The 14,354-nt window shown below is 45.4% G+C and overlaps 1 protein-coding gene across 4 annotated transcripts in view; it reads left to right on the top strand.

The window, feature by feature from the left end:
• Positions 1–14,354, top strand: part of Srgap3 (SLIT-ROBO Rho GTPase activating protein 3) — a 217,162-nt gene that overhangs the window by 182,066 nt on the left and 20,742 nt on the right. For 3 of the 4 annotated variants that reach the window (XM_005066160.4, XM_040738194.1, XM_040738195.1), the window contains 6 exons: positions 3,224–3,254; positions 4,279–4,339; positions 6,396–6,473; positions 10,542–10,676; positions 13,572–13,677; positions 13,883–14,110. In XM_005066160.4, the coding sequence (XP_005066217.1) occupies positions 3,224–3,254; positions 4,279–4,339; positions 6,396–6,473; positions 10,542–10,676; positions 13,572–13,677; positions 13,883–14,110 (639 nt within the window). The remainder of the gene's footprint in view (positions 1–3,223; positions 3,255–4,278; positions 4,340–6,395; positions 6,474–10,541; positions 10,677–13,571; positions 13,678–13,882; positions 14,111–14,354) is intronic. The other variant, XM_005066159.4, reaches the window with a different exon arrangement.

Raw genomic sequence — 14,354 nt, 5'->3', positions numbered from 1 at the left:
GAGTTATTCCATTGGAGAATTCTGCTTTTGACTAGTGGCCCCTAAGTGGCCACTCATCATTCTCAGCCATATGGGTCAGGATCTGATCACTCAAGCAGAAAAGTGGTGGGCCATCAGCACAGGGATCCCAGCCAGCTGACCTCGTTGATGCAGGAGCTGCCGTCCTAACTCCTGAAGGGCAGTTGAGGAAATCCTATTACTCAGCTTCACCCCCTCCTCCTGCAATAGGAGACTGAGAACAGCACAAAGATAGCCCTTGTGGGTTTCTATAAAGGCAACTACACTTTGTTAGCTAAGTGTCTACTAGCATGGGAAGCCACAGAGTTTTCATAAAAAAGAGTTCCTTCCACTTAATTTGACTTTTGGTGGTTGACTTGAAATGTGGGAGTAGAGTTGAAGTAGTCCTTCTAAATGTCAGGTTAACCCTTGACGTTGAGCTTAAGTTAAAAATTTAAGTGTTTTAGCTAAGTAAGCTAATTTTTCCTGTCCCCCACCTCCAGTGTGTATAAAATCAAGACATCCAGAATCAAACTGAACAAGGCAAAGATGGTGCTAGAATCAAGATGTGTTCTTGTGGAAAGAGAAGGGGAGGTCTTCAGCAGTTATTTGAAAGCCCACCACCAGCCAATGAGGACAATTCCTGCAGAAAAGAGGATTGGCATAGGTCATGGGAAGGATAGAGTCTTGTGGCATCAGTAATGGTTTTGGCTGTCCCATGGTCCAGCTCTCTATCTTCTGGCAGGCTCCTACCAGACCTGGAGTACAGGGAAGGGCTACAGACATGCAGATGACCAGCCTCGGGGATAGGTCAGGTAGGCAGGACCATCCTAGGTCAAAGGACACCTCTATAGACTGAATCCTCAGAACAAAACAAAAGAGCTAGAGATAGAGAAAGAGCAATTTCCCCCAAGCAAGGACAGTGGGGGATGCCTTAGGATGCTTCATAGGACTGAAGGCCCCAAGTCAGAGGTCCCTCAGGAACTGTGTGACTCGTTGAGAGCCACTCAGTAGGTCATGGCAGGCAGGGGCTATGTCAAAGAGTGCCTCGTTTCTTCATCACCCCTCTGTCTTCTCCTGTACTTCCTTCTCACTCACCCTTGTCCCAGCTGAGCTGCAAAGGAGCTGGCTGATCATGTTCCATCTTTACAGAGCCTAGCATGGGGCCAAGAGTGCAGGGGGCGGGGCACATGGGAAGTCCTACAGGAGCATGCTGTTGCAATTCAGAGCAAGAAGAGCTGTGAGCTGGGGCCCAGGTGGCCTTGCCAGGGACTTGGAAGGATGGGGAGGGATGAGGGAGGAGCAGGACAAGAGTCCCCGAAGGAGTGAAAGATGCAATGAGATCTGAGATGGGGACCCCCTGAGTCTCTCTGATCTTGGGAAACGGGAGATCAGTTAGCATACATGGAAGAAACTGGCCCTCATTTGACACTATTTGAAAGTGGGAACTGAGTATCTTCCTCGTGTGACTATAAAGCAACTTGACTGTACACCTGACAAACACTTTAGACCTTGTTCAACTCCATGAGTGTTTGTTTGCCTCTTCAGGTGCTTACTTTGGGAAGCCTTCTTACTATTCTGCTACATCACCAAGCCCCCAATGGTATTTTGGCTAATCTTCGTTAGAACCTGTTGCATAGCCTTTATCATTGGTGCCAGAACTTCTTGTTAGAATGGATACTTTGGTCCACCAGAATTAAAACCTCCACAGGGCTGAGGTAATGACATGATAATTACAAAGCATGTCATGCAAGCATGAGGACATTAGTTCTGTATGACACAGACTTATTCTAAAGGATTCCAGAGTCCAGAGAATGAAAGACAGCATCTGTAGTTACTCCTTCAGCTGCCAAGAGTAGAACTGAAGTCTATGCCAATTCTCACATGTCTGAATCTACAACAGAGTCCCCAGCTTTGAAAATCCAGGCCTAGGAAAGGATTTTTGGTCAAACAATCCCACTATGTTGCTGTGATTATGATGCCTCAGCAGGACAAAGAGAGAAGCTCCAAGTTTATTATAAAGAAGTATTTGTGGATTGAGACTTAGGAACCTCCCTGACTCTTCTTATAAAGAAACCAAAAACTTGGTGTTTTTCTCCTCTCAAACTTAAGGAGACTCCATTTATATTATTATAAAATGAGAGCAATCTTCTGCCCTGTGAGTTTAGGAGAGCATAGAGTGAGCTACTCCATGTATGTATCTAGAACACTCCTGGCATTGTTTAAGCCTGTTAATAATTTTAGGACGCCATCTCAAGAGTTCCTTGGACCAGGCTATTGCTGAGCTCAAGAATCCATGTGGGCTTAACTGACATCATAGCAACTCAGATCCCAATCGTTGAGATGGCAGATTGGGCATTTTGTGCCCCAGGGAGGCACATTTCTCTTAGTCATCTTGGCTTCTTCACTGAACTTGGGTGAGAATGAGACTCAGTTACCACTTAGACTCTTGAGTCACTGCCCACGTGATCAGAAAAATCAGGCAGGCTCTCTCAACATGGGGACAAAATTTCAGTGCACCCTCAAGGTCACAAAGTTGTTCCAACTTACTCTTTCCCTCATCATCATCTTTCCCAGCTTCTATGTTCCTAGAGGGTCTCAGTGCCAGGGTGACAGTAAGAGGTTGGGAAGGGAGCAGAGCCACGCTTCCACACAGAGAAGATTATCAAGGTGTTGGGTATGTTTAGAGTCTGGAATCTGTTACTACCTGCTGGGATCCTGTCTAAGGAGATCTTGTGAAGTAGAGCATCTGTCCAAGAATGAGGATTCCAGAGATTAATTCTAGGAGCAGCTTATAATATTCATGAAGGATCCCTTCTGTGAGCAGATGGGCTAACCTTGTAGATCTTCAGTGTACTCTTGCTCACTGGTGAATCCCTGATGTTTAAGAGCAACTAGACACAGATCCAGGAATGCTGTTGATACACATTTCCTACATATTAACAAGGAATGAAAGAGGCCCTTCCATCACTGATATCTGGGAAAGAGGCTAGGCAGCCTATTGGAAGGCTGGCTGGGGACTGCTCCAGAAGTCCTAGGAGGCCCCAAGGCTGAGGCCCCTCCCCATGGGCAGGCTATTGGGCAAATGCCCCAGGACCATTGCTGGCTGCCATTGCGTTTTGGCATTCACGGACTCTGAAGGATCTGCACACTCTAACTGATCTTACTCCTGCATAATCTTTTCTTTTTCTCCTGCTTTGCTGCCTGTTTCTTTTTTTGTTATCAGAGGAAGAAGAAATGCTCGAACCAGGAACCAGGTATTTACTAGCTAGGCCCACAAGCCCCATGCAACTAGTAGATCCAATGCCTTCTCGAGCAGGGTCCTTGTTCCCTGTTGCTTGGTGGGCCTGTTTCCTATCCTCTCCATCAGCAGGTGGGGGGTGTGGCAAACCCAAGAGCCCACCAAGTTACTAGCCTTCTGGGGAGGCTAGTGGTTTAATATGGCCTTAAAAAGAAAGGTTTGTTTTGTCTTGTAAATGGTACTCATGACATGACCTGAAGTAACAACAGGTCACCCAGTTTCAGAATCCTGAAAGAAAATTGACCCTTGCCCAACCACTAGGAACTGTAGACTAATCTAGAAAAGTATGATTGAATGTCCTTTCCCATCCCAGGTACAACTATTTAAATTACATTCTATTCGGCCCTTTTAATTGAGACTAGTCACCAGATGGCCAATGTCTGATATTAGCATTTTTTAGAAGTCCCCATGTACCATGCTTATTGTTAAGCAAAATATTTACCGGAGTATTTAAATTGAGACATTATGAATAAGATTCATTCCCTTCTTAGAACCTCACAGGGCTTGTAAGGGCCAGACCTTCTTCGCCCACAATGTGTTCTGACATGAGATACCTCAGTAATAGGGAGAGGCATTGATCCCATCTCTTCATCCCCAAGTCCTGGGGAAAGATGCTGAGTTTGGGCAAAGTGGGGTTGGGAGAAGGCAGGTCATCCTTGAAGGTCAGACTCCAGCCACCTCCACACACTGGCTTCCACCTCTCCTGCCCCCAGTGTGCCTATCAAGCTCAGCCCAGTTCCTTGCCAGCTGGGTAAGAAGAGAGAGCATTTCTTTGAATTCATCCTAGCTATGCCTTCTTCTGCACTTAACCGAAGGCTGTTAACTATTCCTGGAGTCTAGAGTTAGCAGTTCCTTGCTTGTTTTCCTACTAATCACGTGGTACTAATCTCCTGGCTTGACTGGGTTATCATGTTTGCGATGTCTTTTGCCTATGGTTGGATGCCAAACCTGATAAAACTCACATTGTTTTCTTTCTTAAGGATTCAGGACAAGCTATACCACTTGTAGTGGAGAGCTGTATCCGCTTCATCAATTTATATGGTAAGCGCCATCTCAGCTCAAAGTGTTCAGTTCACTGTGGAATAGGTGCTGGACTTTTCTGGGAGAAAGTGATATTCTCAGTCATCTTGAAAGACTTCCTGTCCTTGCTCTGCTCCAGCTCTGGCTGTTACTCAGAGCTAAGACATGGAGTCTGCATGTCTGTGCCCAGGGTGAAAGAAAGAAGGTTGTTTGGGGGACCCAGAACTTCAGTTCATGGGGGAGCAGCTATAGCATGGACAGAAGGACTACTCCAGCTCTGTCTTCACTCAGAGTCACTCGGGTTGATAGGCTGTAAGCTCCACAAAGGGAATGGGGTCATGTTTAACTACTCAGTCACCTCAAACTGTAACAGGCTCACTTTTGGCTGTGAAGAATTCAGGAGCAATAGAGGCAATCACCATATTACTCCTGCAGGGCTACATTCTCAGAAGAACAAGGAAGTCAACAGCAGGAGAAGAATTGTAGACGCCCGTTAGCTTCTCTAGGGATTAGATCTAGGATCACTGCAGACCTCCAGATCAGCAGACTCCAAGATTCATTGTGTAAATGCTGTGGTTTTTACACATCACCCATGTAATCTTCCCATAGACAGTAATCCACTAGAGAGACAGATAGGATGAAATCCTATGTAAATGCTATGGAAATAATCATATTGTTTGGGGAATAGTAAAACAGTAATCTACACGTGTAGTACAGATGTAACTGTTAGTTGAGTCACTAAATATAGTAGCTCATGAATATAGTAGACTGTAATATAATTTCTCATAGTGACACCGCCATGAAACTAATTAAAAGGAGGGTAGATAGTGACTTTGGGGCCAGGCTTTGACTAAAGAGTGGGAAGAGCCCCAAGGAAAGCGGCCATGCAACTGGGGTGGGGAGGATGGGGAGTGGTAGGTGGAAGGAAGGGCAGTATGGTGGTTGGGGATAATGGCCCAGAAGAGTGAGAGAAGACTGTGGGTAGTAGAAATGCTAAGCAAGCTACACTCATGGTTGTATATGCCTGTCATCTCAGCATTGGGTCACCAAGAATTGGAGGCTGACCTAGGCTACCTAGTAAGTTGGAGGTCAGCTTGGGCACATCACGTCACAAATATCCAGGTGCATACCTTATTTAACAGTGAACATGACACATGAAGATGTTTTAGAAGCTGTTGTGTCAGCCCCTGGCCATCTAGTGGAAAAGGCTGGACAAAAAACAACCAAAGCACATAGCATGTCCATGCTAAATGTCCACCAAACCCTTACTTTTAAGGGAAACAAGAAACTGTAGCATGAAGAATTGTTCTACCCAAAACTACTGAGACAGGAAAAGGTACCCAGTGTCTATAATAATTTTCATTTGAAAGAGGCAGATCCTTTGATTTCTGCAATTGTGTTAGGTCCTCAGAGCTACAAGGTGTCAAGGGTTCCACTTTGCTATTGTCTCATGGAAACTAATTTTTTTGTTTTGTTTTTCTTTGGGGGGGATAGTGTGGCTCTATTGAGTCCCCACTCTTTCATCTGTAGCCCCGGCTGACCTTGAACTCTGCAAAATCCTCCTGCCTCAATTTCAGCCTTGAAAATACTGGGATTATAATATGAGCAATTCTGCCCAGCCAACCAGCTTATTGTATTTAATCATTTTTGGTGCTGGGGACCTAACCCAGGGCCTAGTGTCCACAAGACAAAGCACTTTGCCACTGAGATATGCCTCGAACTTTCTGACTTCCCCAATCAGGCCAGGATGTACTTGGAAGTTTAGATTTTCTTAAGGCAAGAAGTTACCCAAGTGGGAGAGGGAAGGAAAAGTTGATAGCATCTTCCTTTAGACCCAGGAGTAAGTTCACAGACATGAGACTCTGCATGTGTCTGAGTATTTGGTCCAGCTGTAGTCCATTGTCAAGGCCCATTTGGGGTTTCAGCTAGGAGCTTGTCACCAGGAATGCTTACTATAAAAGATGGAAGGAGAAAGAGGTAAGCATGGGAGAGAATCACCAAACATCCAATAGCCAGGTGAACTCTAGGCTCGTGTTATTTACACTTGCTGTTTGCTTGTTTGTTATTTCTTTTGTAGGACTCCAGCAGCAGGGGATATTCAGAGTTCCAGGGTCTCAGGTTGAAGTCAATGACATCAAGAATTCCTTTGAGAGAGGTGAGTGTGGACTGGCCATCTCAAGCTTGTGGGAAGGAAAAGCCAGGGGTAGCATAGGCCTCAGAGCCAGTAGTTCACAGGGGCTCTTGGCCCAGTGGCTTTCAAGAGCTGTATGCTCATACTCTTCTTAACTTTGTATTCTATAACACTGTGATGGTCCCTGGAAATCAGCCATATTGGGAGTGTTTACATCACAGAAATTGGCAAACCCCAAGATATTTTTTTAAAGTTTTCTTCTAAGCATCCAGTTCTTCCCCCTTTCCCTTTTATTGCGTGCTGAGCATTCCTAATCCCATGTTCTACATCCAAACATTTGAGTGTTGAAGTAACACACTACTGGAAAGCTCCATACTTCAAGAGACAGATGCAGCTACACAAATGATACCTTGTCAGATTACCATCAGGCTGTGTGTGCAATTCAGGTGAATTTTTATGTAGATATTTGAACTTACCCCAAGACACCAAAATTCTAAAATTCCAAAGCTTCTGGCCCTACCCATTTTAGTGTTTGATATGTTTTATTGCTTTATTTTATTTTTGGGAATAGTGTCTAGACTACCCTTAAACTCTTGCTGATACTCCTGTCTCTACTTTCCAACTGCTGAGATTACAGGTGTGAGTTATCATGCCTGACTTTCCATGAACTGTGTGTGGTTACATGATTGTGTGAGTGTACGTGTATATATAGGTATACATATGCACTTGTGAATGTGTGTGTGTCTGTGGTGTTTGAATGTGCAACGCATACTGTTTGTGGAGGTCAAAGGTGTCCTCCCACAGGTGCTGCCGCTGTGTTTTTTGAGTCAAGGTATCTCTCACTGGCCCAGAGCTCAACCAGTTTTTGGTTTGTTTGTTTGGTTGATTTTGTTGTTTGTTTTTTTGTATTTTTGTTTGTACTTTTTTTACTTTATTTTTTACACAGATGGATTTAGGGGATCAAACTCAAGTCCTTATTATATATGGCAAGAACTTTATCAACTAAGTTGTGTCTCCAGCCTGTCTTTCATTGTGTTTTGAGACAGTCTCAGGTAGATTATCATGAGCCTGGGCTTCCCATACCCTGTTATCTTAGTTAGGGTTTTTATTGCTATGATAAAGTACTATAACCAAAAGCAACTTGAGGAGGAAAGGGTTTATTTTGGCTTACTGCTCTCAGGTCACACTCCATCACTGGGAGAAGTCAGGGCAGGAACCTGGAGATGGAAATCCTGCTGAGTCCTCCTGGCTCAGCCTGATTTCTTATTCAACCCAGGACCACCTACCAGGGGTCACATCGCCCACAATCGGCTGGGCCTTTCCACATTAGTCACTAATTAAGGTTTAGGTTCCTCTCCCCATGTAACTCTCTGCTTCCTTTCACCTTCCCCTGGAAAATTCCCAGTTGTTACCAGTTTAGCAGCCCCAGTTCCACTGCAGAGAGCCACTCCTCTGAATGCCCTATTTCCCCATCCGACTAACAAAATTCAAAAGACTGCCATGGGCAGAGCTGGAGAAGACAGCTTCCTCAAGAGGATGTCACTAGCAGGAGTACAAAGATGCGACCCCCAATGAGAGAGGGCTTTGAATATAGGTGAGAAACTGTGCCCATTTTCAGGAACATAAGGGAGACCTGCCCTCACAGATACAAATGCACACATGCAGGGCATTCACCATGGCTGTGTTTATCACAGCAAAAGACTGAAAGAAGTCAAATGTGGGGCTGGTGACATGGCTCAATAGAGAAAGGCACTTGTTTCTAAGTTTGACTGCTGGGTCCCTTATGGAAGAGAGAATCGACTTCTGCAAGGTGTCCTCTGACCTCAGGGTGTGTGCCCTGTTATAGACATACAGATAACTAAATAAACAATTATACTTTAAAAGTTAAGTTCAGTGTAGACCTGTAAGAGGCCAAGTGAATGAAGTGTGGTCTCCCTGTGTGACATGGTTCTTCACCACCATGAGAAAGAGAGAAGACTTCTGGGAAGTAATGTGGAGAGATTTCCAGGATTTGTTGTTGAAGCTAAGGAACAAGGTTATGTAGGAGTGAATGCCATTCTGTGTAAGAAGTAAGGGTCAGTAAAGAACACAGACAGCTGTTCCCATCTTTAGAGTGCTGGCTCAAGAAGCACCCTAGAAGACAATACAGCAGTGCTCAAGTGCATTTCAGAAATGTGGCATTCTTATTGCCCCCCCCACAGCGGGCACGTCCACCCATCCTCTGCAGATGACTCACGATGCTCAACACAATGGAAACATCATATAAGTGGTGGTTAAATTGTTTAGGGAAGAGAGACCCAAAAAAAAAGCTTGCATGAGTTCAGTGCAGGCAATCTCTTTAGTGTGGCGATTGCCTAAACTGACTGGCCTATGAGTTGTACGGATTCTCCTATCTGCCTCTCCTCAGTGCTGGGTCACACACACTACCACATCTGTCTTTTTATATGGATGCTACAGATCAAAGTCAGGAGCTCATGCTGTGCAGCAAGCCACCCAGTGATCCATCTCCCTAGCCCCCAGAGGCAATCTTTTCTTTAAAATATTTTCATTAGCTTTTGTTGAACCCATGGATGTGCAACTTGTGAGTAGGGATGACTGTACATGTGTCTGCTGTAGAAGGAGACACAGCAGACAAGTCAGACTAAAGAAAATGGTGATGCGTAAGATGGGAAGGAAAGGGTAAAAATGAGCCTTCTCTCTGAGAAACTTTAAATCTGGTTTTGGGGGCCCGAGTTCAGATGCCCAGCATCCATGCAGAAGCCAGGAGCAGTAGCAGGTTTCTGAATCCCCAGTGTTGGGGAACCCAGACAAGTGGCTATCTGGAGCTCACAGGCCAGCCAGGCTAACTGAAGCAGTGAGCTCCTAGGGTAACAAGACAAGAGCTATCACTGGAGACTGACTCCATGGGGGTGTGTCATGCTGACCACAGCGACTCATAGGCAGGCTTAAAGTGCCAGGACTTCTAATCTCACTTCACAGGTTTCCTGTTTGTTACAAAACGGAAATACCTCTGGGAAGTAGTGGTGCATGCCTTTAATTCCAGCACTCAGGAGGCAGAGGCAGGTGGATCTTTGTGAGTTCGAGACCAGCCTGGTCTACAGAACTAGTTCCAGGTCAGCTAGGGCTACACAGAGAAACCCTGTCTCAAAACAAAACAAAACATAAAAGGAAATACTTTTGTGATGTTTAAAGAAGAAAAAAAGGTTACCACCTTAACCCAGTGTTCTGTGTCACCAGTAGCAGGGTACATGTGGCATATGTATCTCTGTATTCTTGTCCAAAGCAGTCACCCTGAATTGAGTCATGAGGAAAATGAGAGAAAGCCAGAATATGAGGCAGTTCTGTCTTCTACAAGACGGAAAGGACTACATCATCAAATACAAACTTAGCACTCAAAAAAAAATTGAAGTTTATTTTATACTTATAAAACCAAAGCAGCAGCCATCAAGCCAGGCATCCCAGCACATGCCTGAAACCTCAGCATTTGGGAGCCAAAGCAGGATTGTCCCAAGTTCCAGCCATCCAGGGATACACGGAGACCATGTCTCAAATAAACAAACAAACAAACAAACAAATGGAACAACTGCCAACTACCAAATGAATTGTGGGAACTCAAAATAGTGCTTATTATGTTGAGAACAAAATTCCATGGCAGACGTAGTGGGTGGACTTTGAATGTGGGCTGTGTGCAATGTTATTTTTGGAGGGATTGTCTCTTTCTTGGGTTAGATAAAGTTATCATTGTTATCTGAGAATTGATTCTTGAGAAGAATGTGTTATGATGTCAAAAGTTCTCAAATCTTTGAGCCACGGTGTATATAATAAAGAGAAGACTTAGGAGAGGGGCGAGTAAAGGGCGTTGGACATTCATGATTGGATGCTTACCCCTTTTCGGAGGATTTGAACATTTTCTAATAGGAAATTTAAAACATGCGGAGACTGAGGGTCATAGGTTCTCGGGCTCATCCCATCCTCTTTTTCTCCCATCCAGGCTGGCCAGGTCGTTTCCTATTCCATCTGAGAACAAATTATCTTCTAATATCTGAGATAGATTCTCTTTCCTCACCGGCCTAAAACTTTATCTCCACACAGGTGAAGACCCCCTTGTGGACGACCAAAATGAGCGAGATATCAATTCAGTCGCTGGTGTTTTAAAACTGTATTTCCGAGGACTGGAAAACCCACTCTTTCCTAAGGAAAGGTTTCAAGATTTGATATCTACTATTAGTAAGTATTTTCCAGATGGAAAGCCCATTGCTCCACAGGTCTTTGTAGGTAGTGACGGGCTGGCTCTTTATCCTGTCTGGCACAGGAGAGGGAAACTGTGAGAGAAAGGGTCCTCAGAGAGCTTAAAGACCCAGCTGATAGATGGCATAACAGACTAATAGACATGGTGCACTCCCTAGGTGCGACAGAGCTAAGGGGAGAAGCATAGGGAACCTGGGGTCAGAATAGACCTGGAGGAGGGATGTGAGCAGGCCTGCCAAGAGAGGGGGACACAGGGAAGCCTGGAAGGGTTGGGGACAGTGGACCACTTGGTGTAAGAGGTTGGTGCAGTCCGATGTAGCGAGAGAAGTAGATCTGAATGTCTTTGAAGGACCCCACAACTTTGTCTGTTGGGTGGTAGGGATGCATGGAAGGTTTGGGGATCAGGTCAGCAGACAAGAGAAATGGTGATAGTTAACTGACTGAGAGATTATCTTTACACTGCTAGCCATGAGAGTACTTGACCAACAGAGGGGACACTGGCAGTCAGGGTGTGTTCCAGGGGTAGGACAGAAGAAAGGGCATGCTTACCATCAGCTTCCTCAGTGTTTCCTTCCTGCTCATCTTTTAAGATCTATGCCAAACTCTAAGACACTCTCTAAATCCCAGACCACAAAGGCTCCATCCTGTCTGGGCCCCATGTCACTGGCTTAGCCAGCATCATTAGAACAAATCCCCATAATTCAGGTCCTGTACAGGGCAATGAGTGGATAAGGAGGACAATCCCAGCATGGGCTGTGACAGTGTCTGGCCAGAGTCACCTGGTGAGAGGGCCTCCTGTGTTCTGTCCAGGGTTATGGGTATATTACAGAGAAACCTAAACACATAAACCTCCCTCCAAACACAATGGCCAGGGCCATCTTCAGAAGCCTTTGTAAACAGAGTCTGCCTGTTTGTTAGTGGCGCCCCCTTGTGTTTATTGAACAATAGCCCCCTCTGTGCTTTTGATTTCCAGAGTTGCTTTTACCCCCCAGTTGGCTGCAGTGTGGGGGTTTTGAACAGGAAACCCTAGAAATAATGCCTAAGTTTTAAGTGACCTTTATCTGGTGTACTGCTATAACTGTTACCTTTCATTATTAATTGTTAGTATCTACCCATGTCTATTTCATGAGGTAACATTTATCAAACGTATATATGCTAAAGGGATATAATGCAGACAGGGTCTGACATTGTCCTTGCCTTCAGCATATCTTAAAACATATCCCAACTGTTACATATTTGTATGTTACCTCCTAATTGCAACAAGAGTTTCTCCTTTTTTCTCATAACTGAGTAATATAAGTTCTTTTTTAAAAAATAATCTTTAAGGGCTGGAGAGATGACTCAGAAGTTAAGAGCACTGGTTGTTCTTTCAGAGTCCTTTTATTTACTTATTTGGTTTTTTGAGACAGAGTTTCTCTGTGGCTTTGGAGGCTGTCCAGGCTGGTCTTGAACTCACAGAGATCCATCTGCCTCTGCCTCTCGAGTGCTGGGATTAAAGGCATTCCCACCACCGCCTGGCCTTCCAGAAGTCCTGAGTTCAATTCCCAGTAACAACGTGGTGGCTCACAACCATCTATAATGAGATCTAGTGCCCTCTTCTGGCCTGCAGGCATGCATGTAGGCAGAACACTGTATGCATAATAAATACATCATTTTAAAAAATGTCATTAAGAACTACAATGTAGTTAGTAGTCATAGAGGGGTACCTGGCGTAGGTGATTGACAGGAGGGCCCAGAGGATTTGTAGAGGGACAGTGGAATTTGTTTATGCATAAAAACTTGACTGTGGTCTGACTTGGGTGAGGCTTCCTCTAGCCAGGTCTTGAAGGTGAGTTAGAGGGATGGATTGAAATTTAAGGCAGGCAACATCTATTTGTGTGCCCTCCACAGTCAGGGCATGTGGGTTCTGATTCCAGAATGAACTTCCATTTGCTGTGCACCCCCACACAATGCCTTGTCAGGAAGCAAGAACCCCAGCTTTGGCATAGCACTTCATGGAGAAGCTTGGCTCTAGACAATCTGCAGACTCTGGGGAAGCAAGCAAGAGTGTCTGTAGCTCCGTCATATTGACTGCTGGGAGAACGAGGGCTTTAGGAAGCTGGGGTTCTGTGAGGAAAACATCACTGACAACATGTGGCATGTCAGCCCTGTACACAGCACCGGGACCTCACTTCTTATAGTTCTAGGTTGCCAAGTCCATAGGTACTGCTGTGTCTTTCCAGGCCATAATACCAGCATTTGACTCTCTAGGGTTCATCTGAGAACAGATCCCAGATGAGATCCTGGGCATGTGCCAAGCCATCTAGTCAGTAGGTCACTCAAGAGGAGCCAATGTTTGCACTTTTATTTTCTGAGTGACTGCCGTGGGCCAGGCCTGTGCTGTGGCTGGTGCCTGTCATTTTACTAAACCACCATCCTTGCCTGTGTCATCAGAACTCCAAGGTTGACAGTGACAGAAACTTAAACTATCTGAGTCCATACAACAAATTATGTCAATTCCTCTACTGGAAAACTTTAGACCTATCCATTTTGGACTTCACATGTCCACTCTGGGATTTGTGTCACTCCTTTGATCCCCAGACAGGATGCTCTTTCCTAGAAGTAAGTCCCTGGCTGCTCCAGATTTTCTGCTAGTCAAGTTCCAGGCAGGTTTCTCCACAGTCCTCCAGACCAGCTTCAAGAGGTTCTGAACATGCTAACCCCCAACCAACCTGTCTTATTCTGATTGGCTCTTGCCAGGCTCTCACTCAAATCTCAACTGGGAGTACAGCCATGTTGACTGGTCCCTGTAGCTGAAGGGAGAGGTGGGGCCTGGAGATGTCTGCTGCCTTGCTCTCAGGGTAACAGACACCCTGAACCCCCTGTGCCTTACAGAACTGGAGAACCCAGCTGACAGGGTGCACCCAATCCAGCAGATCCTCATCACCCTGCCCCGCGTGGTCATCGTGGTCATGAGATACCTCTTTGCTTTCCTCAATCAGTGAGTACCTGGGCTGGGAAGCCCTCTGTGACTGGCGTCCTCTGGGAGGGGAGTCCCAAGGCTCTTATGAATGCTACTGTCATAAATTGGACTATAGAACCTTCCTGCATTTGAGTCGAGTCCATCCTTCCCCCCAAAAAGAAAGAAACCATTGTGGGGGAGGATTTGCCTTTTGGGTGAATGGTGGATACCTGCTCTCTCCTAGCCTTTCCCAGTACAGTGATGAGAACATGATGGATCCCTACAACTTGGCCATCTGCTTCGGGCCCACCCTCATGCACATCCCTGATGGGCAGGACCCTGTATCCTGCCAGGCGCATGTCAATGAAGTCATCAAAACCATCATCATCCACCATGAAGCCATCTTCCCCAGCCCGCGGGAGCTAGAGGGACCTGTGTACGAAAAATGCATGGCTGGAGGGGAAGAGTACTGGTAAGGCACCCTTCCTCTTGATGTTACTGTTAGCACCATCCTAACATGGTTAAGAGCAGTCAGAAGCCTTCCAGTTTTCTCATTACAGTAGGGTCCCTGCATCATACATAGTTTGACAGCAGTCCCATCTGAGTGACACATACATCAGCCAAGATTGTGTAAGTTATAAGGAATAAAACTCACCTCCAGATAGCCTACTCCAAATGTGCATTTGCAGTTTACTTAACTGAAATATTGAAGGCTG

Source organism: Mesocricetus auratus, unplaced genomic scaffold (assembly GCF_017639785.1).
Source record: "Mesocricetus auratus isolate SY011 unplaced genomic scaffold, BCM_Maur_2.0 Super-Scaffold_100676, whole genome shotgun sequence".
Lineage (NCBI taxonomy): Eukaryota > Metazoa > Chordata > Mammalia > Rodentia > Cricetidae > Mesocricetus > Mesocricetus auratus.
Note: the sequence above shows the minus strand (reverse complement) of the source record. Positions and strands in the feature narration are given on the sequence as shown.